The sequence below is a fragment of the Halichoerus grypus genome, chromosome 8, assembly GCF_964656455.1.
Source record: "Halichoerus grypus chromosome 8, mHalGry1.hap1.1, whole genome shotgun sequence".
NCBI classification, from domain to species: Eukaryota; Metazoa; Chordata; class Mammalia; order Carnivora; family Phocidae; genus Halichoerus; species Halichoerus grypus.
Genome location: NC_135719.1, coordinates 109,169,983 through 109,195,166, shown reverse-complemented (window position 1 = coordinate 109,195,166; position 25,184 = coordinate 109,169,983). Strand labels below are relative to the sequence as shown.

The window sequence follows — 25,184 nt, the reverse complement described above, 5'->3', positions numbered from 1 at the left end:
TTAATACCCAGAAAAGATCTAATATTAAAAATTGCTATTTTTATCTAAGTGTAATATTTATGAAGTATCTTTCATGTGAACCTATCATTTATAGTAGCTCCTCAAGAGTACTTACTACTTTAAAGATAATCTTGAAAAAGCAGTGTATCACCCTCTCTTACATTTTAGATAAAGTTATTGTTACTTATTTCTATCATCTAAAACACTAAAGGAGTTCTACATAGTTCTTTTTCCTCCCAGCATAACTTATGGTTCTGAGTCTATCAACATCACTTTACCCCTAGCCTATCTGAAAACAGTCTAAATTCCATTAAAATAGAGAAAGACTGTAAATTCTATTCTCTCTAGATCATTAGCTATGCAAGAAGCCACCAGGCACTTGGTGCTGAGTTTTGAAATAAGGGTCAATTTTTATACTCATCGCCAAGCATATGATGAAACATGGATAAATTCTAGTTCTCTTTTGGAAACAATCTGCAAGAATGCCTAGAACAGTTGCCTATAATTTCTTGCCGGAATGGCATGATATTAAGTAAGGGATTCGCATTTAATGCAGTCTCATGAACAAAATAAAAGCGACAAAGGCAGGTGTTAACAGTGAAAAATAAGGTAACAGAAACAACCAGAAACTACACCAGAACCCCCCTGCTAATGGAACTGACGGCAACCACTCACAATAAAACAATAATGTCCTACCTACCTGGCCTCGCTTATTCTTTTCCCTGGCCTAGATTTCTCTAGTCCCCAGTATCTGCCACCTGTCTCAAATTTAGGTTTTAGCGAAAATTAAGGCAGGTGAATAGGTACAGAAGTAAATACAAATCTATTACACTAGAGGAAAAATAATGACAATCATTTATTTGATTAAAAAAGCCTTACAGAAACTATTCTACTTAAGAAAAAAAAAGTCCTTCAAATGTCATTAAGACCTACATTTAAAATTCAACAGATTACCATGGTCCACAAAATACTTACAGAATGCTCAACTAAATCACATAATTAACTTTATTAACCCATCTACAAAATTCAATACTCCTGTTCACATTTATTCTTGGTAGAAATTTTCAAAATGCTTGACTGAACCAGCACATTCATTTGTCTCCATCTTTAAAAACAACTCTTCTCAATTGTAAGTCATTAGAGTCTTCGAACCCATGGAACAACTTGAACTCATGGAGAATATCTTTTATTGTTTTGAAGACAGAGGGAGCTATACATATGTTTCAGGAGTACTTTACATACTCAATACTCAGGTCAAGAGAATTATCCCTTCTATTAATATTCCATACTAAACATAACACATGCCTCATTACTGTCCAGCCACTTCAAAACCTAAAGTTTAATTTTAACTCCACCTCTTCTAAGGAAGCACCCAGAATTGATCCCTTCCCTTCCCTGTACTTAACACTTTGATCATTTTCTACCTTGTGTGAGTCATCTTGGTGTGCCCCAAAGAACCTAGGGGAGTTCGTGTACATCTATGTATTCAAATGCGTTTGTTAATTCAGTTAGATTTTGGGGGGCCAGGGTTTTCACCAAAGTGCCCTTAACCAACCCACGAGGCGTACAGTGACAAGAGCTTACTCGGGTAGCATAGGTCTCCTGAGATTCTTCAGCGTAAAGCAGTAATCACCAAAGCTCAAACAATCAGGTAATCATAACAAACTGCATGTTCAAAATTAAAGCTTCAAAGAGTAGATGAAAAAAGCAGAGATGACAGAGATGATAAATGTGGATGATAAGGAGATTTTATATTTAAATTGCAGTAAAATTAAATGCTTTAGTCTGATTTTAAGACAAGCTGCAGATTTTCTCTGTTCAGTGGATTGCTTCTAGGAGTTAGCATTACAACCTTGGAAGTCTTGTTCACTTTGTCCTGCAGCATTTTTTCAGTTGATGCCAATGCTTCCATTGCTTCCCAGTTTTTCTCCCGAAGGTCCTAATCATTTTTAGAAAGAATGATTTCAGTTTATCCATTATTGAAAGATTTTTGCTTTTTTACTTCATCAGTATTTTGCACTGCATTTAAATGCTGGTTACTGCAAAATTATTTCAATGGGAAATATGTATATTAGCAAAAAAATAAAAAGCAATGTTTAGAAGTCTGAATGAGAAAATAAAGATGCCCACTTCCCATGTTTTAGTATACACACCAGATATGCCAGCTATAGAGTAATTACTGTGCACATGTGACAAAGAAGAAAGCATTCAAAAGTAAACACAAACCAAGATAAAAATATGATTTCAGGTACACCAAATATTAAGGGGTTAAGGACAGGGCAAATACACAAGTACTGCAAAAAGCTTTACATGTGATTCTTAATCAGGGCCCATTATCACTCAGACTTTCCAACATTTTTTCCTCTACGTAGGTTTTATGGAATTAACGCATTTCCAGTCTACCTAGGAATAACAGAGTCACTCCCTGTGTCTGCCCATCTCTTTCGGCATGGTCAAAAGTGTGTGCCGTAAAGCAACCTGACATGAATATATGAGCTACTTGATCGAGGCTGAAAACAGGGAGGCTGGAAGGCTAAAAACCACATTCTCTTGGAAGAGAAACAAAGTCATTGGAAACTGAAAGATCTATTTTAACAGCATTTCATTACCAAATACCAGTAAGGACAATCTGCTATATTTCAGTCTTTCTTCAGATTTAGAAATCTAAAGAGTAGATTAAAAACAAATAAAAAGCCAATAATCACCATCTCCTGAATGCTTACTTATGTGCCCAACACTGAACCTGGTGCTTCCCATAAATTCTCATTAATCTTCCTAACAACCCTAAGAGATGTTTACTCCCATTTTATAGATGGGGAAACCACAGCTGCGGTAGGTTAAGAAATGTGGCCAAATATACACAGCCAGGGTAGGGGCCGAACTAGCATGGACCGACGCCGCAATTGGCTGGCTCTTCTCACACGCCCCAGTGCCTGCAGCAGTGCTGCAGCGTTAGACTCGTTTCACTGTGGCCTCCTCATCTCAGAATCCGGGTGATAAAACACACTGAACATGTCCGCAGGTTCGCCTCAGGTTTTGTGCCAAGCGATGCTGTTAGGAATGTTACACAAACATACAAAGGGCAATTCACATACCTAATTTTGACAAACTCAGGGGTGCAAGTACATGTCAACTTGTTAAATTAACAAATTAATGCAAACTTTGAAAAATTAAACTTGCATTAGAAAACACGTATCAATTTCCTACCAATATACCCTTAAGAGATTTCACTAACATTTTTACCTTGCTCAAGTCTTAGCAATCATACTTTTGTGTGCAAAAATTCCTTCTCTAACAAGAATGTTTGGATTCTACTTACAGGTATCACCTTCTGGTCAGAGAGAATTCGAGGAAATCACCTAAATTCACTATTTGTCTATTCAGTAAAAGTATTAGGACTTGAATTTCTTAGGGCGCTATCCCTTCCCATTCTAGTATAAATGTTCTGAGGCCCCTAACATGCTTAATTACCAAAAATCTGAGCCATCTGTTAGTTTAAAAGAGGAGGTTCCAGAAGGCTCTGAAAAAACTAATTACTAAAAATACTAGGTTTTAATACTGGGTTACTTTTAATCTACAAAAAGGCTAGCCCAGTCAAATTTAAAGGAGATGCCATTGATTTTAAAATACTGAGATGAAAAAATAATTTTTTCAAATAAAAGTTCAACAGAAAATCAGTTGTATTTTAAAAAAATAAAAAATCTGAAGCTGTAATAATACTTTCAATATCTAAAATGATAATTAGAAGTATACAAATTAGTCTTTTCATTTATTCATTAAAATATCTGTTCTCCAATAAAATTACTCTAATAATCCTCCCAAAAAAAGGTACACACAAAATAGTACTTTCTTACAAATATTAAGAAAACTACAGTAGAAGTAAATTTTTAAAAAATGGTGAAGCATACTTCATTTCAGTGAAGTAATAAAAAGAAAAGCTTTATTCTGACAAAGATTTGCTTACATTGTTTTTCTTCCTCTGGTGTTCAACAGCCTCCTTCAAAGAATCTAACTCATTCTGAAGAACAGTTATTTCTTTCTCTCTTTCTGAAATTCTAAACCAGAACATGAATACACATAGCAACATTTTAGGTAAACAGTGAACATGGTATTTATTACTACAAAATAAAAACAGCCAGTAGATGATGCTTTGCAAAATGTATTAACTTAAAAGGCAAACTCTTTTAAGCTTAGCTATTAACTGTCACCATAGAAAACCTATTTGTGATGCATTCTTATTTTCAAAAATGACTTTTACAATATGGCATGCTGATATTTGTGCTCAAGAGAAATCATCCCCTTAAGAAGCAGTTCATGAATATATGAACTGCTGCAGTTATAGTTGTTTCTATTTTTATCTGTGGCAGGGAAGTAGCTACTTTCAGAAGAGTGAAAACTGATGTAGACACATTCCCTTCAATATTTTTCCCAAAAGGTAATGAAATCAGTTATGACTTTCTTTAAATGGCTAGCCCACAACAAAAGTATGATATTAATGTGAGGTAGGTATCATTTTCATAACATCCTCAGGATTCAGGTTTTTCTAATTCTAATGCATTAGTTAATTTCCAGAAATGTAGAAAGCAATGGCAAAGATTCACAATTCAATTCTGTTATAGCTGAGAGCAGGTTGGGTAAAAAGTTAAATTACAAACAGCTCTTAAGAATAAGGCTCTATATATAAGAGGTTGGCAAATTAGGGCTCTGGGCCCAAATCACAGTCTTTTTTGGTCTGGCCCTCGAGCCAAGAGCTGATTTTATGCTTTTAAAGAATTGGGGGAGAAAAAGGGGGGGGATACAAAACAGAACTCTCTGGCCCACAAAACCTAAAATATTCACTACAGGCCATTTACAGAAAAAGTTTGCTGACCTTTGCTCTGTACAAACTCCAGACTCAATTTACCAGTAAATAATTCTAAACTAGTAAACCAACAACCTTGTAAACGAGTCAAGATAAAAGAATATTTACTTTTTATCACCTAATACACTTAATGTGGTTGACATCTAGAATGCTCAAACATAACCAACTTAGCTGAAATGACCTTAAATATACCCTCTTAGAGAAAAATACAAGCCAACAATGAAAGAAAAATGCTTCAGTAAAAAAAAAGTCTCCTTAAGGGGCACCTGGGTGACTCAGTCGGTTAAGCATCCAACTCTGGGTTTCGGCCCTGATCATGATCTCAGGGTCATGAAATCGAGACCCGCGTCAGGCTCCCTGCTCAGCAGGGAGTCTCTGCTTTTCTCCTTCTATGCCCCTCCTCCTTTTCGAGCTTTCTCTAAAATAAATAAATCTGCACCAAAAAATAGAAAAGTCTCTTTAAAAGAAAGCAATCACAGGAGCGCCTGGTTGGCTCAGTCAGTTAAGCGTCTGACTCTTGATTTCAGCTGAGGTCACGATCTCAGGGCCGTGAGATTGTGCATGGGGGGCTGGACATGGAGACTGCTTGGGACTCCCGCTCCCTCTCCCTCTGTCCCCCTACCCTGTTTCTCAGCTCTCTCTTAAAAAAAAAAAAAAAAAAGATAAAACTTTTTAAAAAAGCAAGCAACTATAAAGATTGAGATTTGTTTTTTAATGCAGAAGCAGAAACTTATTTGCATCATTCAATTCCACAATGATACCAGAAGGGTAACTAAGATAATTTAAGGTAAATAAGTAAAGCCTTAAATATATATTTTAACTTTATTACATGTTTTCTAAAGTCCTAAAAACCTCAAGATCTCCCTCAACAAACTCCAAATACCATAAAAATGTACAGCAGTTTGGCCAAGGGCACAGCTAAATGCTAGTGACCTATAGTTCAAGAAATCCATATAGAAATAGAAAAATTAGGTGCCATTAGAAGTTACATTAAATTCTTATCTGAGAACTGTTTAGCACATAAAAACAATTACCACTTTTCAAACTGTGAATCAAAATTATTACTTACACTTGTAATAGTTCTTCATGTGGGGGAAAAGATGATGCCTATTAAAAGAGTTAAATGTAATTTCAAAACAAAGTTATTTCTACAAGACTACAAAAAATTAAGCTCTTCCTCAGATATAAATTAACAAAGGTAAAAATACTACATATTCTGTATGCCTGTCACCAAGTAATTTTAATAAAAATATGTATAAATTTATAAAACGTACTGAGTACTAAGTCAAATCTTCCTTGCCACTACATAAATTCTTCATTTAACAAGTATTTATCAATTTCCTACTATGTGTAAAGCACTGAGTTAATGCCCTAAATCTTCCTACTGTACAATTCTTATTTGACTATATTAAGCTTCCAAAAGCCAAAAAAAATACTGTTAAGATGAAATCAAAAGAAAAACTAAGATAAGTTAACTTGCATGTAAGCAAATTTTACATAATATGTGTAAGTACACAGACCTTCACATATAGTATTTACATTCCTTAATGCCTACAATCTCCCAAACTGAACTACTATACTATAATCTTCTTGTTGAGAAGAACACATTCTTTGGCCCCTCATAATACTCTCTAGCTTACGTATGTTCAGAAAAATCAAACTGTATTTTGGTAACATCTTAAAAAAAAAAAATTACACATTTCCATTTTATTTTTACCAAGCAGAGTTATACCTTGAAAAAGTATTTTAAATAGTGGTCAACTATTATTCATAATATTACACATTTCCTAGTTTCTCTCCAATTACTAAATTTGAGGGGGGCGGTGGTGGAAAATATGGTATACATCTACATTTAAACTGACCTCTATAGGATTTTAACTGACTTGCTAAGAAAAGCATTCTGGAGGATGTGAAAACACAGATATATAAAAGAGCTGGAATATAGATAGTAATATTATTTGCATATATCTTATAAATTATAGATTATTTTATCTTGGATATGGCATAGCAAATTGTTTTTTTTTTTAAGGACATCTTCTAAACACTTATAAATAAAACAAGATACTTTAGTCTCCATAAAAAGGCAAAATGGTTAAGAATACTTACAGACAGTCACGGGTTATATAACTTTTTATGACATAAATGAAAGGCAAGCTACCTAATAGTACCTACCTGTTGGTAGTTCTGTTGCTTAAGTTGCTCGATTTCAGATTTGAACAATTTGTTTTCATCCTGTACTTCCTATTTAAAAAATTAAACATGAATACCTGCACAGAGATTATTTTCCATATAACCTTTCGAAATATAGCATACAAACCAGGGAAATTCTAAAATAGTTTTTTTAAAGTGATCATTTTAAAAGTAATAAGCCCTATTTTAAAATACAGTATAAAATTAGAATAAATTAATCTTGTCATTTGCAACGAGAGGTAGATGGAACTAGAGAGTATTATGCTAAGCAAAATAAGTCAATTATCATATCATCTCACTGATATGAGGAATTTGAGAAACAAGACAGAGGATCGTAGGGGAAGGGAGGGAAAAATCAAACAAGATGAAACCAGAGAGGGAGACAAACCATAAGACACTCTTAATCTCAGGAAACAAACTGAGGGTTGCTGGAGTGGAGGGCGGTGGGAGGGATGGGGTGGGTGGCTGATGGACACTGGGGAGGGTATGTGCTATGGTGAGCGCTGTGAATTGTGTAAGACTGATGAATCACAGACCTGTACCCCTGAAACAAATAATACATTATATGTTAAATATATATAAACAAATAAATAAATAAATTAGAAAAAATTATTCAGTACCAATCTGGGAGTATGTCTCAATGGAAGAAAACAGGATCCAGAAACAAATCCAAATACCTCTAAGAATTTAGTATAGGGTAAGGTTTCAGCTCAGCAGGGCAAGTTCTAAGTGACATTTTGGGCTGAATATTTCTCTGTTAACAGGACTGTCCTGTACACTCTAGCATGTTTAGCAGTATCGATGGCCTCCAACCTCTATATGCACTAGCACCCCTCCACCTGCTGTGACAACCAAATGTCTCCAGACATTGTACCCTGGACAGCAGAACCACTGCAGTAAAGTAGTAATGGATTCTTTAATAATGTGGCTAACCTTTTTTTCCCCCAAGGTTAAAATGTTATTCTCATAACTTACTAAATTACATATGAATAAGACATCAAACAAAAAAGCAAATTATAAACATATCAAAACGTGAAAATATTTTTATAATCATAGAGTAAGAGATACCTTTCATTCCAAGACTTCTCAGGAAATTACTTATATCTGAATACATAAAAGTTTCAAACTTCCAAAAGCAGGGAGGAAAAACACAAATGAAATAAAAAGAAAAATTTAAGAAAACAAATCACTTCTTATGTGACAAAAGGTTAATTTCTCTTATTATGTAAAAAAAAAAAAAAAATTATAATTTGGTAAGAAAAAGACAACCCAGAAGAAAAATGTGGGAAAAATTAAAGGCCAATTAATAGACAAATGAAGTACTTAACTTCTCTCACAATCAATGCAAATTAAAACAATCCAACCATCTTTCAATCATAATACCAAATGTTTTCATCTTTGTCAGTGTTGGGAGAGAATAAAAAGGAAATGGCCCTCTACTGGTGTAAATTTGTTAAAACACTTTTGGAGGGTGATTTGATATTATCTAACAATATTAAAAATGAATCCACTTGGCAGAGAAAGAGAATGTAACAGAACTAACACGTGGAGCCAGAAATGTGAGCAAGAGTGGCTGGAGACAATGCAGCCATCTAAATTTTGCTATCATTTCAAATTAATGTTCTGTAAGTATTTTCAATATTAACAACATGGAGATGAGGAGATATGGATTTTCAATTTTAACTACCTCTTTTCAAAAAGAAAAAGAAACTGCATAAAACTTTGACCCAAAATTTCACTTCCTGGAATTTTAAATATAGATATACTAGCAAAAGTACTGAAAATGCACACACAAGGATATTCACTGTTGTAATAGGAAGCACAACTCTAAAAAATCTAGGCATCCATAAACTAGGATTGGTTAATATAAATGATGGTAGATGCTACAACAGAATTAAAAAAGCCATTAAAAGTTGAAGACAGAAATGTGTTTATGTGGAAAGCTCTAAAAAAACATTAATAATTGAGGGAGAAAAAGCAAATACAAATTTAAGACAAGTACATACAACATATTTTATGAATGGGCACTTTCCTCAAAAGATACACAAATAATTGATAGTTTTCTGAAGAATGAGACCCAGTATCTGGCTGGGAGGAAAGAGTCTCTATCCTATTTTCTTTTGTGGTAGTTAAAATTGTTTAAAATATGCAAAGACAATAATTCACACAATAATTAATTTTAACTAAATATATTCACCTGTAACAGCTTTGTTTTGCTAGAAAGATCACTCTCCCTCTCTTTTAGTATAGTTTCTATTCTCTTCATTTCATTTTCCTTTTCTTTCAACCTAGAATTTTTATAAAGACCTTATATTTAGTTATACACATAAAAAGGACAACCAGACTTCAATATCACCCCTAAGGAAAAAAAGATAGCAGAAACAATGTCTAACAGCTCTTTCTTCCCAGATTACACCAACTTATAAATTTGTTTTAAAAAAACATTATTTCCAGAATCACTCAACTCAAAGTACATCATAAAACTGCTGCAGTTTATTTCATAGTTAACATTTCTTAAGCAACTATGGCTTTATCTAGGAAGAAAATCTAAAATCTAAAATAAAAAAAATAAAGCCATAATTAGTTGACCCAGGAACTTACAATATGCCCAAGCCTTTGTAAAGCGATGCTACATATAATTTAATCTAGTTCTCCCTACCCAACACAGATTTAAGTCTTTATCTACCTCATGTGAATCGCAATGCCCTTGTCATCCTAAACAGACCTCTAGCATAACACTCAACATTATTAAAATGATCTGTTTACCTATTTCCTCAGGGCATTAGCCATTTCAGTATTGCCGTGCCACAGGGCACAAAACAGATATACTCAGTATCTTTGCTGAATTGGAAGTTATTTTTATCCCACCTTAATGTAGAAAGAACTTCAAAATGTTTATAGGTCTATATGAAAAATGACAAAGAAGCATACACACATACACACACACACACACACACACACACACACACACACACAAAAGTTGGGGGGGAAACCCCAGCAAAACTTAAATACATATTGTTAAGTGAAAGAAGCCATTCTGAAAACCTATATTCTGTAGGACTTCAACTATATGACATTCTGGAAAAGACAAAATTATGGAGACAGTAATTATGGAGATCAGTGGCAGCCGGAGACTGGGGGTGGTAGGGGTGGCGGATGGAAGAAGGAAGGGATGAACAGGTAGAGCCAGGAGATTTTTAGGACAGTGAAACTATTTTGTATGATACTGTAATGATGGATACATGTTTTTATACATTCCTCAAAACCCACAGAAGAGTGAACCCTAAGGGAAACTACAGACTTTAGTTACTAACAATATTTAGACACTGGTTCATCAACTGTAATAAAGGTACCACACAAATGCAAGATATAACAAGAGAAACAGGGCGGGGGTGGTGGAAAATAGGAACTCTGTACTTTTCTCTCAATTTTCTGTAAACCTAAAATTGCTCCCCCCACCAAATTCTTTTATTTATTTATTTTTTTTCAAAAGATTTTATTTATTTGATACAGAGAGCACACAAGCAGGCGGGGTGGGACAGAAGGAGAGGGTCAAGCCAACTCCCTGCTGAGCAGGGAGCTTGCCGCAGGGCTCCATCCCAGGACACTGAGGTCACGACCTGAGTTGAAGGCAGACACTTAATCCATTGCGCCACCCAGGGGCCCCTATTAACTTTTTAAAAAAAGAAAACTGTGATGCAGAAATAGATCTAAAATCACATACTTTAATGAATTATATACCTACTACAAATGGGCCAGAAATTGTGTCTCTAAGCTATTAGCAAATGAAACAAAAGTACCTTGATAATTATACAATGCCCCCATGATAAACAATTAGCTGTACAAATGAGAATTTTAGTGTCAAGAATAGAGACATCTCCTTTGTCTTCATAAAGACAATGACCTAATATCCTCAATGTCTTACTTTTAAAGACCCAGTTTCAAAGCGCTACTTCTTAAACATCCATAAAGATTGATGGCATCACAGCAGGATCTCTTAAAAACAATTCTATAGCATGCCAAATAGATGAAGTCCAGGTATCCTTCTCACCACTGGGAACTGATTTAGTTAGCTTAAATTAAGAGAACAGACTTTTTAAGACAAAAATTTTCTAGGATGAACATCTATTAAGACCGATACCTCCTATGCTGATCAGACTCAATATTTTTACTCTTTAGCACAGTAACTGGTATGACAACAGATACTACTCTCCTCAATAATCAAGTTACTTTCTTAGAGATTCAATAATCTTCATCAAGGTTATAACTATGATTATCTTCTGGTTGATGGGTTTGAAGGGCTTGGAAAGGATAAAGTCCCCAGGTATCTGAAAGCACTGAAAGAGACTCTGTTTTATTATACCAAAAGAGACTTATTAGCTTATTTGCCTCTGGACTTTAATTCCTAATTTAACAAGAAATGACTAAAAAGAAACTCATCAGGATATTCAAGTACATTCTGCAAAATAATGAGAAGTTCCTCTTTAAAATGCTAGCTAAAATTATACTTACACAGTCTCAAGTTCTTCAAATCGTGATGCAGAACATGCCTAAGAAACAGATTCACATTTTTAATTCTAACATCAAAAAGATCAGGTACTACAAAGTACGTATACTATATACAAAACACCAATAAAATAAAAACAAAAATAAATAAAAACATAATTATATGTTAAAATTAGGCCATTTATAAAACAAAGACAGAATGAACTTTATTTAACTGTATTTTTTATATCCATTTCTTAAAGGATTACAGATTAATATACCAATTAAACACAGATACTTAAGAGTCAATCTCAAAAAGGACAGGAAATGCTTTTAGGCTTAGGTTGACTAATCAGGCAAAAGACTTGACAAAGATAAAATTTAACTTATTTTATCAACAACACAACTATGGTACAATAATTTTTATGGCAAGTAAACTCAGAGAAGATACTAACTTCTTTATTTTCTAGCATGGTAAAAAAGAGACTCCTCATTTTTTATGTAATATGCTGGTAATCTGTTTATACTATACCTCTTTCAAGTTACGCTGTGCTACCTCCTGAACATGAGCTTTTAAAGATTTGTTTTCTTCTTGAAGATCCTGAAAAAGAATTGGTATGAATTGAATTGATATTCAAGTATAAAAAAGGTGTTTACTTTTGTTTTTAACTTCTCACCTGTAACCATTTCCCTCGATTAGCTAGGTCTTTCTCCTTCTCTTCTAAAACAGTCTTCATGGTATTCAACTGTTCCTCCTTTCCTTTTAATCTGAAAATAAGTTAATAAGAACTATCAGTGAAAATATTACAGAACTATACAAAGCAAAATTACTGGCGACTGGAGAAGTAGATTCTAGGTTGTACTTACAGCCCAAACTGACATAAAATAAACTAAAAAACAAATATTTTAAGTATAAAAGCATACAAGATTTTGCAGATAATAAATTAAGAAGTATAGGACGATTAGGGTGCCTGGGTGGCTCAGTCAGATAAGCGCCTGCCTTCAGCTCAGGTCATGATCCCAGGGTCCTGGGATCTAGCCCCACCGGGAGCCTGCTTCTCTCTCTTCCTCTGCCCCTCCCCCTGCTCATCTTGTGTTTTCTCTCTCTTTCTCTCTGTGTGCTCTTTCTCAAATAAAATCTTAAAAAAAAAAAAAAAAGGTATAGGATGATTAAAGAAAAAAGTTCCATCTATCACTGCAGATCCAGATATTGAATAAATTAGGGTAGCCCTCCTCTCACCCCGTATCATCCTGTTTAAATCAATACCAGCAAATTTAGATAGCTTATTACCTCTGGTTTGGCTATGAAATATATAGTCAGTTTCACAGTGGCTATTAAAATGGGCAAAGAGCAACATCTCAGTCTGAGGTCATATTCAGATTATAAATTATGAAAAATAAGACTTTCCACTCTATCCCCATTCCCATCAAAAAGCTTAAGTTAAATCCTAATGAAAAACTTGAAACCATAACTTTTTGAGATATAATTTCATATTCCTAAAAATACTACTTGAAATTAAATAAAAAGAAGCTATGATTTTCATTATAACTGTATTTGATTTGTATTTGACTTGTACATACTTGTATTTAACTTGTGGAAAAGAGATATTAAAGGGAAATGAGAGAAATGGTACTTACAAGTTCTGAAGCTCCTGAATTTGAGAAGTAATAGATAACTGAAATACAAAGAAAAAAGCAGAAAAAAAGCAATTTATAATTCATTCAATTGACCTTTAGTTTTATGATAAACTTTAAAATGTGTACACTTCAAATTACAAAGATCCTAGCTGAATTATTCATGCCGAAATGAGAGGTGTTTGGATTTTGCCTTCTCTTGATTCAAATGACAGTAACAAAATAAAAATATGAATAATAAGTCTAAATAATGTGATAATTCTAAAGTTGTGAAAATTAGAGTATTAACTGTACATATACCTCTCTACTGTATCAGAGCTCCTTTCCAGTCTTCAAAGCCATCTATCTACTCAACAGTACTCAACATTGTGCTCCCTTTTTTTTTTTTTTTAAATCATACACAGTAATTCAACAGCAACTTTTACCCCCCACTGTCTTCTCATAGTTCCTTCAGATTTTGGCTTAAATGTCAGTTCCTCAAGAGATTTTCCTAACCTCTCAGTCTATATTAGAGAACTGTGATCTTTTTATCATACCCTGTTTCTTTCAACACATGATCTTAAATCATTAACACAGTGCTTTCACAAGTAGAACGAACTCAGGAAATACTGCTGAATAACTCTGTTGGATGAATGGATGAATCCTCATTTCCATGCAATCTCACTCCTTTTTCAGTGAAGCTTTATCAGATTAAATTCACCAAAACCCATCTATGTCCAGTAATCTCAGCTACCTCTGAAATCCCCCAACAAACTTTGTACTTTGTTCTCTAAACAAAGGTTGAGCAATACATATTCTATAACAAAACATTTTAATCCATGCAATTAAAAAAAAAGTTAAAAAAAGATTTACCAAACTGTTTTGTGTTTAAGTTGGCAAACTAAAATGAAACATTAATACAGAAAACTTTCTAGAAAAGAATCTTTAAAAGTAAAAAAATATATTAAATAAAATATCAAGAACACTTTCTCAAATCAAGCAAAAATAAATAAATAAATAAAAGTACATAACCCAAAATACTTACAGCATACTACTAAAAGTTTTTTCTGAGTAACAAGAAAAAAACCAAATAGCTCATAAATACACATACACTAAGAAATCTGTCATGCTATGGCTCTGGGATTTTTACCTGTTGAGCCTTTTCAAGCTGGGTATTTCCTATTTCTTCTTTTAGAGCCTCTATTTCCTGTTTCAAATCCTTGACAATGACAAAACAGACAAGATTGGACAATGGAAACACAGAAATTGACATAAAATGCAATGTACAGACAAACACATGAAATTAAATGATATTCACTAAAGTTGATAAACAAAAAAGAAAAAAAAAACCCAACACACAGTTTTCTCTCTCCCAATACCTGAATAGTTTTCTCCTTATTAGCAACTTTGAGAACTTCTGCTTCCAGAAGCTCTTCCACAGACTTGATCTTTCCATCCTTTTCATGAATCCTTAGATGAAGAAATGCAGTATTGAACTTTAATAGAAATCATCGATCCACCAAGACATAAAAAAACAGCACCAACAGGGGTCATCCAAATCAACTCTTCCCATTTTAAGTAAAACGGCAACGTATCTTGCAGATAAGAAGGGAAAAAAATACTTAAAGTCTTCCTAGAGGGGTGCCTGGGTGGCTCAGTTGGTTAAGCATACATACCACTCCCGATTTTCGCTTGGGTCATGATCTCAGTGTGCTGAGATCAAGCCCAGCGTCAGGCTCAGCACTAAGTGTGGAGGCTGCTTAAGATTCTCCCTCTCTCTCCCTTTGCCCCTGCCCACCCCCTCTTTAAAAAAAGGGGGGGGGGGAAGTATTCCTAAATGAGAATTAATCAGTAAATACCAGATGGCTAAAGCTGATACACACAAAGAGAAGCAGGTGACCTGCTTCGAAAGTGCACAGAGAATGTTAGTAAGACTTGCACCCTGAAGAACACTGGGAAGAATCAAGTTTCTCTCAACAATACTGGCTTCCAGAGTTCTGAAAGCAGTAGCAGAACGTATACACAATATGGCATCAAATTTACAGAGTTCAAGAAGAGGATACATGCTCTCTATATCCAGTATAACCTAGTTGTTTTTTTTAATAGTTCTTACTGTAGAAACAGAAAATTAACAATTTGATGCCATAAGTTAAGAAAATGAATGGAATCAATTACAGAAATAGATGTTTTAGCAATCACACTGCACTAGGAAAGCACAGCTAAATTCCCTTAATCCATCAGTAAAAAATTCTAGAGTGAAGGTTAAACTAACATACAGCTGTTTAAATTGCACAAAACAAGATTTATGAGCACTAAGAAAATGGACCAAAAGAGAAAGACCAGTTTAAAAATGTCATCACTTACACTTTCTTAAGTTCTTCAACTAGAGATGCAAAAGAAACCTGGAAATAGGAAAGTATCCTACTTAGTAATTTGCTCAAAATATAAATGAATTCAGAAATAGAAAAGTATATTATCCTTAAATTTTCCACTATACCAAAATCCAAATGAGAACAGTAAACCCAGGAATTGATTCTTTCTAGGTTTTTTTTTAATGTTATAATTATGAAAATTAAAAGCACTCTGAAAGTAGCTTTAAGGCTACTGATGGTTAAGTGTAGGCCAAAAGAAAAATCAATAGATACATGTTACAATTAAAAATTCTAACCAGATAAGAAGAAAATACAACTAGGAAATTGCCTATTTCAGACAGCTTCTTCTACTGCTATTTAGAGTCTTTCTTTATATTTGTACACTCAAAACTTTTATCACTTCAGTAAGCAGCAATGACATCCTATCTAAAGTACTCTACCCAGAGCCTGGAATACAGCTATTATTCAATAAATTGCAGCTTCTAGTACTGTTAATCAAGTCCCTAATCATTCACAGATTAAAACTATGATTGACAAATTCCACATTGGTGAAAGGAGGAATAAACAACAGACCTGCTCTATATGAACATAACAGGTCTGTGCATTGTTTAAAAGAGAACAGTTGCAGGATCTACTGAATACATTACCTGATCATTTTGCTTAGCCTTTAAGTCTTGAACTTCTTTCATCAGAGATGAATTTTCTGTTCTTATTGCCTTTTTCAAAGATACAGAAGCACAACAAACTTTTACTTTCTAAATTAGCTATCTTCAAAATATCCTAATTTCTCATTTTTCTTTAGCTGCTTCTTTCCCTCTCTGGAAGGCCCTTGTCACATGTCTACAATTCTGTAACTTCTAGAGATAGCCATTTAATTCATTTATCCCCACAAGTATTTCTACTTATGTTTCCACAACCTTAAGAGCACACAGTATACCACTTGTAAAGTCATTTCTCCCCCTAAACTCAAATACATCTTTAAACATTTCTTGCAGCAACCCTGTCCTAATCAAGTTAGTTAGGACTAATGATAATCACAAAACAGAACTGGAGCCTCTCCTTTCCCTGGCCTCCAATACTATTTCATGAATTTATGAAGTCTGTTAGTTATCATTTGGGCATGGTGGAGGTGTGGAAGCATAAATTACAAACCAAAAAAAAAGTGTCTATTTCATTAAGACAGTGAATGCTACAATCAACTATGCATTTTTGTATTCCTAATAAAATGTTAAATTTAATGGAAAAAGGGTATCATATATTCATTAAATGTGGATAAATAATATTAAGTTTTAAAAGTTATGGGAAAAAAATTACAGTAATCCCCTTCATGTTCACTGACAAACCACAAGGAAAACAAATGTACAAAAATGTTTTACATTCAGTTCCTCCTCTTTTGTGGCCACTTGAATAAGTCCAGTTTCAAGTAGTTCTTCTACAGTCTTCAACTTCTCATCTTTTTCTTGAATACTGAAATCATAAATTTAAAACATATTAACTATTTTTCAAGGTAAATGCTATCACTGCTAAATATTTTCTATCAATCAACTCCTGTGTCCCTCATTTCTTATAAACTTAATTCTAGGAAGGTTTCTGAGGATCTTTGATCATGGTCTAAATGTACTTCTTTACCAATAAGTAAAATGTGTTCAAGTAATACATGCTTATTTAGGCTAGCCTAAATAAATAAAATCATTGCCACACCTAACACCACAAACCTAACGTAATCCCAAATCAAACCAATCAACAGCATACCACCTTCTTCCATTATGAAGTACAAAGAGCACTTTAAGAATCTAGGTTAATATAGTTAATAATTCTGTTACCTCAAATTTGGTAGAAATGAGTCATTAAAATATAGTAAGAAAAACTTAAACTCTTACCATTTTTCCATTTGTTCCACAACATCTTTATTAGGCTAAAATAAAAATCACCCAAAAAAAGGAAAAAGTTTAATTTTACTAAGTTTGCATGAGGCAAAACTAGTTTAAAAATATAATTCTATGAAAATTGTTTAAATTAGATCCAAAATTTAGGAAGGTGATCTACACTTGAAGACTGTTAATAATTAAAGAATTATTTAATTCAGAAAACACAAGACAGAAGAGAAGCAGCTACACAAAAGACACAGAAAAAGATAAAGTATACTATGAGCTAGCAAAATGAGTTAGTTTTTAATTGCCATAAAAGAAAAGTTTAAGAATAAAGAAGAGAATTTGCCTTAATTCTATGTCAATTCTGTTCTTCAAATATGAAAAATCCAAGGCTCTAAAGCCTTGAAGATGAGGAAGGAGACTTTGTTCTTTCTTCTTCTAAATTGATTTTTTGACTTTTTAAAAACTAAGGTGTAATATTTATATGGGCAAGTGCAAAATCCTGTATACAAATCAATTAATTTTTAACATGTAGATATTATGTGACCACCACCTAGACCAATATATAGAATGTTTTAAAATTGATTATAAATTGCAGGAGCAACACATGAATATATTCTCTTTGTAAGGCATTAAAACATGACATGTAAGCTGACCCCCACTTTTAACCACTTCCCTTCTAGCATCTCCCCAGAAACACAAAAGTCCCCACTGCTATAATTTATTTTGTATCCAGAAGAGGGGCTTCCTCCTTAGCATTCCCAAGCCTTCAGGCAGCTAAGCAGCCTACCAAAACAGGCTTCGGGTGTTTTGCTTTGAACATTTTGTCTGCCCATCCCATTCCCTACCTGTACTGTCCTAATTTTGCTAGTTTCCTACTTTTCCCCCAATTTTATTATAACCATTTTCACAAATACTATTAATTTTTCCATTGCCAAATCCAAGTCCTAAGACTCCACTTCTTACATATTTCCAAAATTAACCCCCTTTTCTTCAATGCCTTAGGTTAGGCCCTCGGCTTCATTCATCTCAAATATCACAGTACCGCACTATTCTTCTCTCTGCCTGTTGCCTATAAGGAATATTTTGTGAGGGATACAGGAAGAACTTCCCAACGGGAAAAATTTCCCTATCACCAGAAAGGAGACGGAGCTGTCAAAAGTATATTAAGTCAGGTTTATAAACTATGAAAATAAATCATGCAACAAGTTTACAAATCTTTCACCAAGATGGGTTTCTGTCCATCTTTATTTTTGATGATGGCCATCTCATATAAGATTGAACAGGTGCAGTTGGGTGGCTCAGTCAGTTAAGCATTGGACTCTTGATTCCAGATGAGATCATGATCTCAGTCGAGAGATTGAGCCCTGCATCGCGGCTTCACGCTGGATGTGGAGCCTGCTTGGGATTCTCCCCCACCACCTCTCCCCACTCCCACCCAGCTAACACACACACTCTCTCTTAAAAAAAAAAAAAAAAAAGACTTAACAAAAAATTTGTGACTGTGTATGGTGATGAATGTTAACTATTAACCAGACTTATTGTTGTGATCATTTCACATTATCTACACATAAGCCCACCTCAAACTAATGTTTTATGTCAATTACATCTCAATTAAAAAGACAACACTATTAAGTCCAAGTTATCTGCACCTTAATCACTTTTTGTATTATACCTTTAGTCCTACACACTTCTCCCCCACACAAATTCAAATACCTCATTGTTACCAGAGTGATCTAAAATGCTGACAAAACACTTATTCATCCTTGCAATATCTTTCAGGGATTTACCAACATGCTAAATCAAGTTCATGGTCCGTACATAGCATACAAAAGTCCTTCATAATCGGGCCTTAGCCAATCTTTCTCTACTCCTTACACTGCATACTTTGCACTTCTACAACATGCCAGTTAACTCTGAATACACCATTTTGGCCACACACCGCCATGACTTTTAACACTGTATTCCCTTAGCCTGGATTTCCCTTGAGCTGTTGGGCAAGTTTGGCAGGCCCTTCTCTGTGGTACCTCTTCACCCTCACTGTCCTTCAGATAGAATTCATTATCTCTTCCTCTAACCCTGTACGACAGTTCAAAAATTATATTCATCGTACTTTTCTGTATTACATATCTATCTCCACACTAAATGCTATATTCCTGAAGGCAGGAACCAAGTCTCATTCATCTCTGTAGCTTCAGCATGGAGCACAGCATCTAGCATATACTCAATTCATAAACATGTAAACATGTAATGAAATTAATTTCCTTTAACAAAGTTACAGTTTAACATGTACTGTTGCTCATCACCTTATCAAATATTCAATTGCAGAAAAAGTGACCAGCTTAGCATCCATCCAACCTTTTTACTTTATATATTATTGGCCTAACCCAATCCAATTTTGTTCTCCCCAGACGATTTCCAAAACTACATTTTATACAATAATAAATAAATAATAAATTCTTTTGCAATAAAACACAAACAGGCAACAGGGCAAAGAGAAAAAATTTCCTACTCCTATAGTTTTTACTTAATAAAAATCTACTAAAGAATAAAAATGCTGCTCCTTTGCTATAAAAAAAAAAAAAGGATAACTCAGAACCCTGCCTCCCCAGAAGTTTTATTTTATTTTGAATAAATGAGATCCTAGTAACTGATTTATTTGCATCACTGGGATTATCATACAGGCTTATATCCACATGGAGCCTTCCCTTCTTTAATGGATAAACAGGTTATCTTACCTGGTATTTGTTGTCTTTCTGCCTCCTACACCTAAAGAAACAACAACTTGGCACCATCACTGGTTTCTGTTTCAATAACCTCAATCTTTTCCTCCCAGATAAAAATCCATGGAGCAAAAAGACTGATTTTTTTTTTTTTTTTTTTTACGTAACTAAACTGTTTATCTCTCAACTGTCACTTAGAATTCTGACTGCTGGATAGGAAGGGGTTAAAGAAAGGTGGAAATCGAAGAAATTAAGATTATACTAATCTTCATCTCTTCTTTCACTAGTGATAGCAATAAAAATGACCAGAGAAGAAGCCAAAGAGATGGTTCTTTGGTCTGCCGAGAGAACTAAGTCACAACTATAACCAAAATACACCATCATAGTTACATGCTTTCTAAACTATTTTTAAAAGAGAGAGCTTTAAGAACAAGAAAAATTCTAAGAATTACCAAAGAGCAAATCTTAAATTAGTACCACAAAGTAAGTTTTCCCTAATCAAATTCTTTGAAATAAATTTTAAAAATGTGGCTATAAAATTTTGTTTTGTGGACTGTTCATTAAACTTCCTAAAACTATTCATTAAAACAAAACCTATCTCATGAAAAAAGTTGTTATTTTAACAGAATATCTAAAAGTACATGGAAACCTTAGTAGTAGATAGAAGGCTGATTCAGTTAAGGTAGAAATTAGGGGGTTTTCTTTTTTAATATTAACTTCCACACATACGGGGAATCTTACGTAAGATATTAGAATGGCAATTCTTAAGTCATCATATTCTCTTTAAGGAAAAGAAAAATGTAAGGCTAGTGGTTTTGTTCTTGTCTAATGATGGAGAGTACATTTTTAGTACAGAACTAAAAGATTAAAAGATTCTAAAAGTTAAAAGATTTGTAAAGATTCCTGTTTTTGTTTTTTTTTTTTAACATGTAATAGTTACCAGCACCTTTAATAGTGGAATTCCAGGACAGAGTCATACATTTCTAGGCATTTGTTTTACCTCCCGTGAAGTTAATTTAAGGAAGTATTTAAAACCTTATACACTGAAATAAGTGTTCCAGAATCTCTATAACCAACTCACAACTCAACATTCTGCTTTTCTGGGTAAGAAGTAACACAACCAAAAATCATCGATCACATTTTACCTCTTCCAAGTCATTAATGTTGCATCTCACACCTGGTATTTTATGTAGCTACTAAAATTTTAAACACTGCCAGCTAAACTGTAACCAGAGACTGTAAGATACATCCAGACTTCAGAGATGATAAATTGAGGGGAAGAATTCTTACAATTGATGAAATGTATTTTATAAGCTATACCACAACAATGAGAAACAAGAATAAGATTTAAGAATAAGACTTAAAAAATTATTTTAGGATTACAGTGGCATGAAGTCATGTCCCCGCACTGCACTAAATATCATCAGTTTAGCATTATCTCCTCTACTGCCTTTTGTTTGCAAGGGTAAACTATATACAAAGTGATAAAGAATACTCAAGGCACTTACTAAATATTCAAGAGGGGGAGGAGAATAAGTAGATTATTTCTTAAACAGATGTTAACAAATACTTCCACAGTATTTGGCACAGCTACTTTACGCCAATTCAATACCTGCACAATGTGAATTTTAAAATAAAAAAGAAAGCATGCATCTGTGAAAGGAAGTGCTATCATTTGCGGTAACTTACACTTCAGCTTCTAATACAAGCTCCCAAATTTAACACTATTAGAAAAACATTCAAAGCTTCTATTTTAATGTGTCATCTAATATCAAGAGCTTCTAGAATATTTTTAAACACTGCAATCTGAAGAGCTCTGTAGGAGAAAAGTCTGAAGTCAACTCTTAGGAACAGCCATAGGATGGACACTGCCTGGGGCTCTAGTTTATGAAGCCATGCTTACTAAGGCTGCTATAGTTTTGATGGCTTACTATAAATATAGAAGAGTCTGATGACAGCAGGGGGTAGAGAGGAGATGAAAAAATAAATATTCCAAGGGAAAGCAATTAAGGTTTAAGATGCCTGCTTAATGCCAATCACCAGGCTAAGCACTACACATAAACGTCCCCATTTAAATCTAACAAGCTTATGATGTAAATAAAATCTCAGTGTGAAAGATTTGGAATGAAAGGTCTCAGAAAGGTTAAGCAATTTGATCAACATCACTACGCTTTTAAGTGCTGGTAGCAGGTTTCAAACCCACTCTTTTTTAAGAAACCATGTTGCCTTAGAAAAAAGGCTCCAAAAGTGAAAGATTTTTATCCTGAGAGCCAAATGTATCAAAATGACTTAAATGCTTTTTATGTATTCTATTGCACTTTTTTTTAAGTGCTTATAAAAAGGAAGTGAGCATTAGCTTCCCCTCAGGGAAGAAAAAATATTTTCCTTAGACACTTGATAAGCACAAGATGAACAGAAATGCAATGAAAAGATACATCCATACTTGAGCAAAACTCCTCAAAATGAACGAGTTGGTTAATATTTAAGAAGAACCAGATCTTTTTAATATTAGATATTTCTGCCTTGTAATTCATGAAAAGCCTTACCTGTTCAGAAACAAGAGTTTGTAGCTTCTGAACTTCTAATTGTAATGCTTTGTTTTGGTCATTTAGAATCTGAAAAAAGAAATCTCAATTTACTGTTTTATTAAGAAAGATAACAAAGCAATCATTTGAATAGGTTAAAAAAAAAAAAAATCAATTCCCCCCAATTCAAACCCATATTATCCCTTCAAGTATTCTTAAAGTGACAGGTGAATTATATACTGATATAACAATGCAAATCTCATGTGGTTTCATTTTTCATTTTCAGTGAATATATTTCCAAAATATAGAAATACAGTACTAGTATAAACTACATGTACAATGACCTCTAAAACAAGTTTCGACTAAGCCCCCCAATTCAGTCATGTGCTTTGTCCCAAAACAGTGTTTCACATGTATTTCAAAGAACTGAAACCACTTGTGCCAATGGATTCCGGGAAATTCTGCTTTCTTAAGTGAATATTTACAGGATTCTTATTAAATAAAAGCAAAAAAAAAGAAAAAGAAGAATGCAAGTCTCATACACATGAAGAGATGCACCCCAGCAATAAGACTGCTTTCCAATACTCAAGCTGAGTGGCCGTGACCAGAAGCTAGCACTGCACCGACAATGGAGGCAGTTAAAACCATCACAAACTACCAAATGGAAACTACAGCAAAGACTGAAGCAAAACAAATATCAAAAGTCTATTATAAGAACAGATAAGATAATCTAGGCAAAAAGTATATGATAACATTCACTGTCTGTATAAGCCCCAAATAAACTATAGAAACATTGCTTCAGGGTGATTTCATATAAAAAACTAGTATTTCTAGACTCATTTCAACTGAAAACTATAGAAGGTTGTTCTAAGCTCAGTTGACAAGCTTAATCACAAACCTTAAAGTCTTCCATTTTGTTTGAAATTTCACACTGTAGCTGTTCTTCAAGCAATCTTATTTGATCATCCTTAACATGAATACTATGAGAAAAAAAAAAAATCAATCAAAATAATTCATACAAAGGTTTACATAAATTATATGTACAACTATCAGTTATGAGTACCAATAACTTCTGCAATTATACTTGAATATAAATGTACGAATGGCTCCATGTACAGCAACGCTTTACTCACCTTTTTTGCATCTTTTCCAGTTCATGTGCAGCAGCAGCCTGTGTTTGGAATGGGATGAGAATCAAACCATTTCTTAGGAAGCACTCCAAACTATTCTTTCCCTTATTTTTATATACCGAAAAGCTGTATTTCCATATATTTGAAGTAAAAGTTAAAGCAATATCTACACATTTCTGTAATACATTTTGCTGTCCAGTATTTTGGACTTCTCACTGGTCAAATTTTATCCAAATAAAAGTATATCCTTTTTTGATTAAATGGCAGAAAGCTAAAACAAATCAGCACATTAACAATGTTTTCATGGATTCTTCTGAGATCTTAAATGTGATCAATTCATTTGATCAAACATGAGTTTCAACATGAAAATAGTACTATGTAGGTGGGTTTTGAGTGTCACGGTCAAATAGAAGAGGCTTTCAACAATATGCCATGCAGCCAGACACAAGTAACCATTATATTTACTATGTATATGAATGAAATTAGGGCTTGCAATAGTAAGTATAGACAAGGTCAAATTCTGAAGTAAATGCTCAACAGCAATAAAGATCTACCTGTTCATTTGCCAGGGCCTGTAACTTTTGCACTTCGGCTTTTAACAAGAAATTCATATTCTGTATATCCTAGAATAAGAAGGAAATATTAAAAATATTTAACATAACTGACTTTAAAATTGGTAAAGCATCTCTTCTACCTAAGTAAAGGTCTCAAGGCAAAGGCCTCAAATCACAATTTCTTAAATAGGAAAAGGAAATCATCAATTCCTGTTATTTAGCATATTTCCCAAATTACTGTGAATTACGTCATGTGAGAAAAGCCCTCTGAACTTCTCTTCTTGGAAGGCTAAAGAGGATTTTGTAGTTTAATAAAGAGTAGACACTTTTCAAATGACTTTAGAGTATTTTCCATTCTTCATAGATGGTCATACTGATTACCATATCAGGGTAATTCAATGTTTATAAAATACTGTTGCCATTTATCAGGATTACTGTACCTTAAGTTCCTCCTCTTTACTTGTTAAATGATCATGTTCATTTGCTAAAGAATCTTCAGTCTGTTTTATCTGCTTATCCTTTTCAGCAATCCTTTAACAGGAAATACATTTTTACATATAAACATTTTGAAGTCAAGTCACAAATCAAAGGATTAAAAGCCTTAAATATGCTCATGCTTACTTAAGTAGTTTCTCATGCATCTGCACCCTCCATTTCTGTAGCTCCTTTTAGTTTAGTAATATCTATCACATACATTACTACAACTCCCTAAGATACATACCCCTTTTTTAAAACTTGAGGTCAAAAGAAGTAATTATTTTAAGCTCGCAAACCTGGTAATGCCAAAGCCAGACTTTAGGTCTTCTGAACTCAAGTGAGCCCTGTCTATGCAAATTAAAAAATATACTAAAAACACAAC

General features: G+C 33.8%; 1 protein-coding gene across 9 annotated transcripts in view; it reads right to left on the bottom strand.

Moving 5' to 3' along the window:
- Positions 1-25,184, bottom strand: part of KTN1 (kinectin 1) — a 107,722-nt gene that overhangs the window by 19,723 nt on the left and 62,815 nt on the right. For 3 of the 9 annotated variants that reach the window (XM_036113889.2, XM_078053742.1, XM_078053739.1), the window contains exons 14-33: positions 24,766-24,856; positions 24,326-24,394; positions 23,775-23,812; positions 23,540-23,621; positions 22,663-22,731; positions 17,403-17,437; positions 16,899-16,989; positions 16,170-16,238; positions 15,515-15,552; positions 14,530-14,620; positions 14,301-14,369; positions 13,175-13,212; positions 12,214-12,304; positions 12,069-12,137; positions 11,564-11,601; positions 9,249-9,339; positions 7,034-7,102; positions 5,931-5,968; positions 3,965-4,055; positions 1,853-1,939 (exon numbers count right to left, since the gene is read on the bottom strand). In XM_036113889.2, coding sequence (XP_035969782.2) covers positions 1,853-1,939; positions 3,965-4,055; positions 5,931-5,968; positions 7,034-7,102; positions 9,249-9,339; positions 11,564-11,601; positions 12,069-12,137; positions 12,214-12,304; positions 13,175-13,212; positions 14,301-14,369; positions 14,530-14,620; positions 15,515-15,552; positions 16,170-16,238; positions 16,899-16,989; positions 17,403-17,437; positions 22,663-22,731; positions 23,540-23,621; positions 23,775-23,812; positions 24,326-24,394; positions 24,766-24,856 — 1,354 coding nt within the window. The remainder of the gene's footprint in view (positions 1-1,852; positions 1,940-3,964; positions 4,056-5,930; positions 5,969-7,033; positions 7,103-9,248; positions 9,340-11,563; positions 11,602-12,068; positions 12,138-12,213; positions 12,305-13,174; positions 13,213-14,300; positions 14,370-14,529; positions 14,621-15,514; positions 15,553-16,169; positions 16,239-16,898; positions 16,990-17,402; positions 17,438-22,662; positions 22,732-23,539; positions 23,622-23,774; positions 23,813-24,325; positions 24,395-24,765; positions 24,857-25,184) is intronic. The other 6 variants (XM_078053743.1, XM_078053746.1, XM_078053740.1 and 3 more) reach the window with 3 other exon arrangements.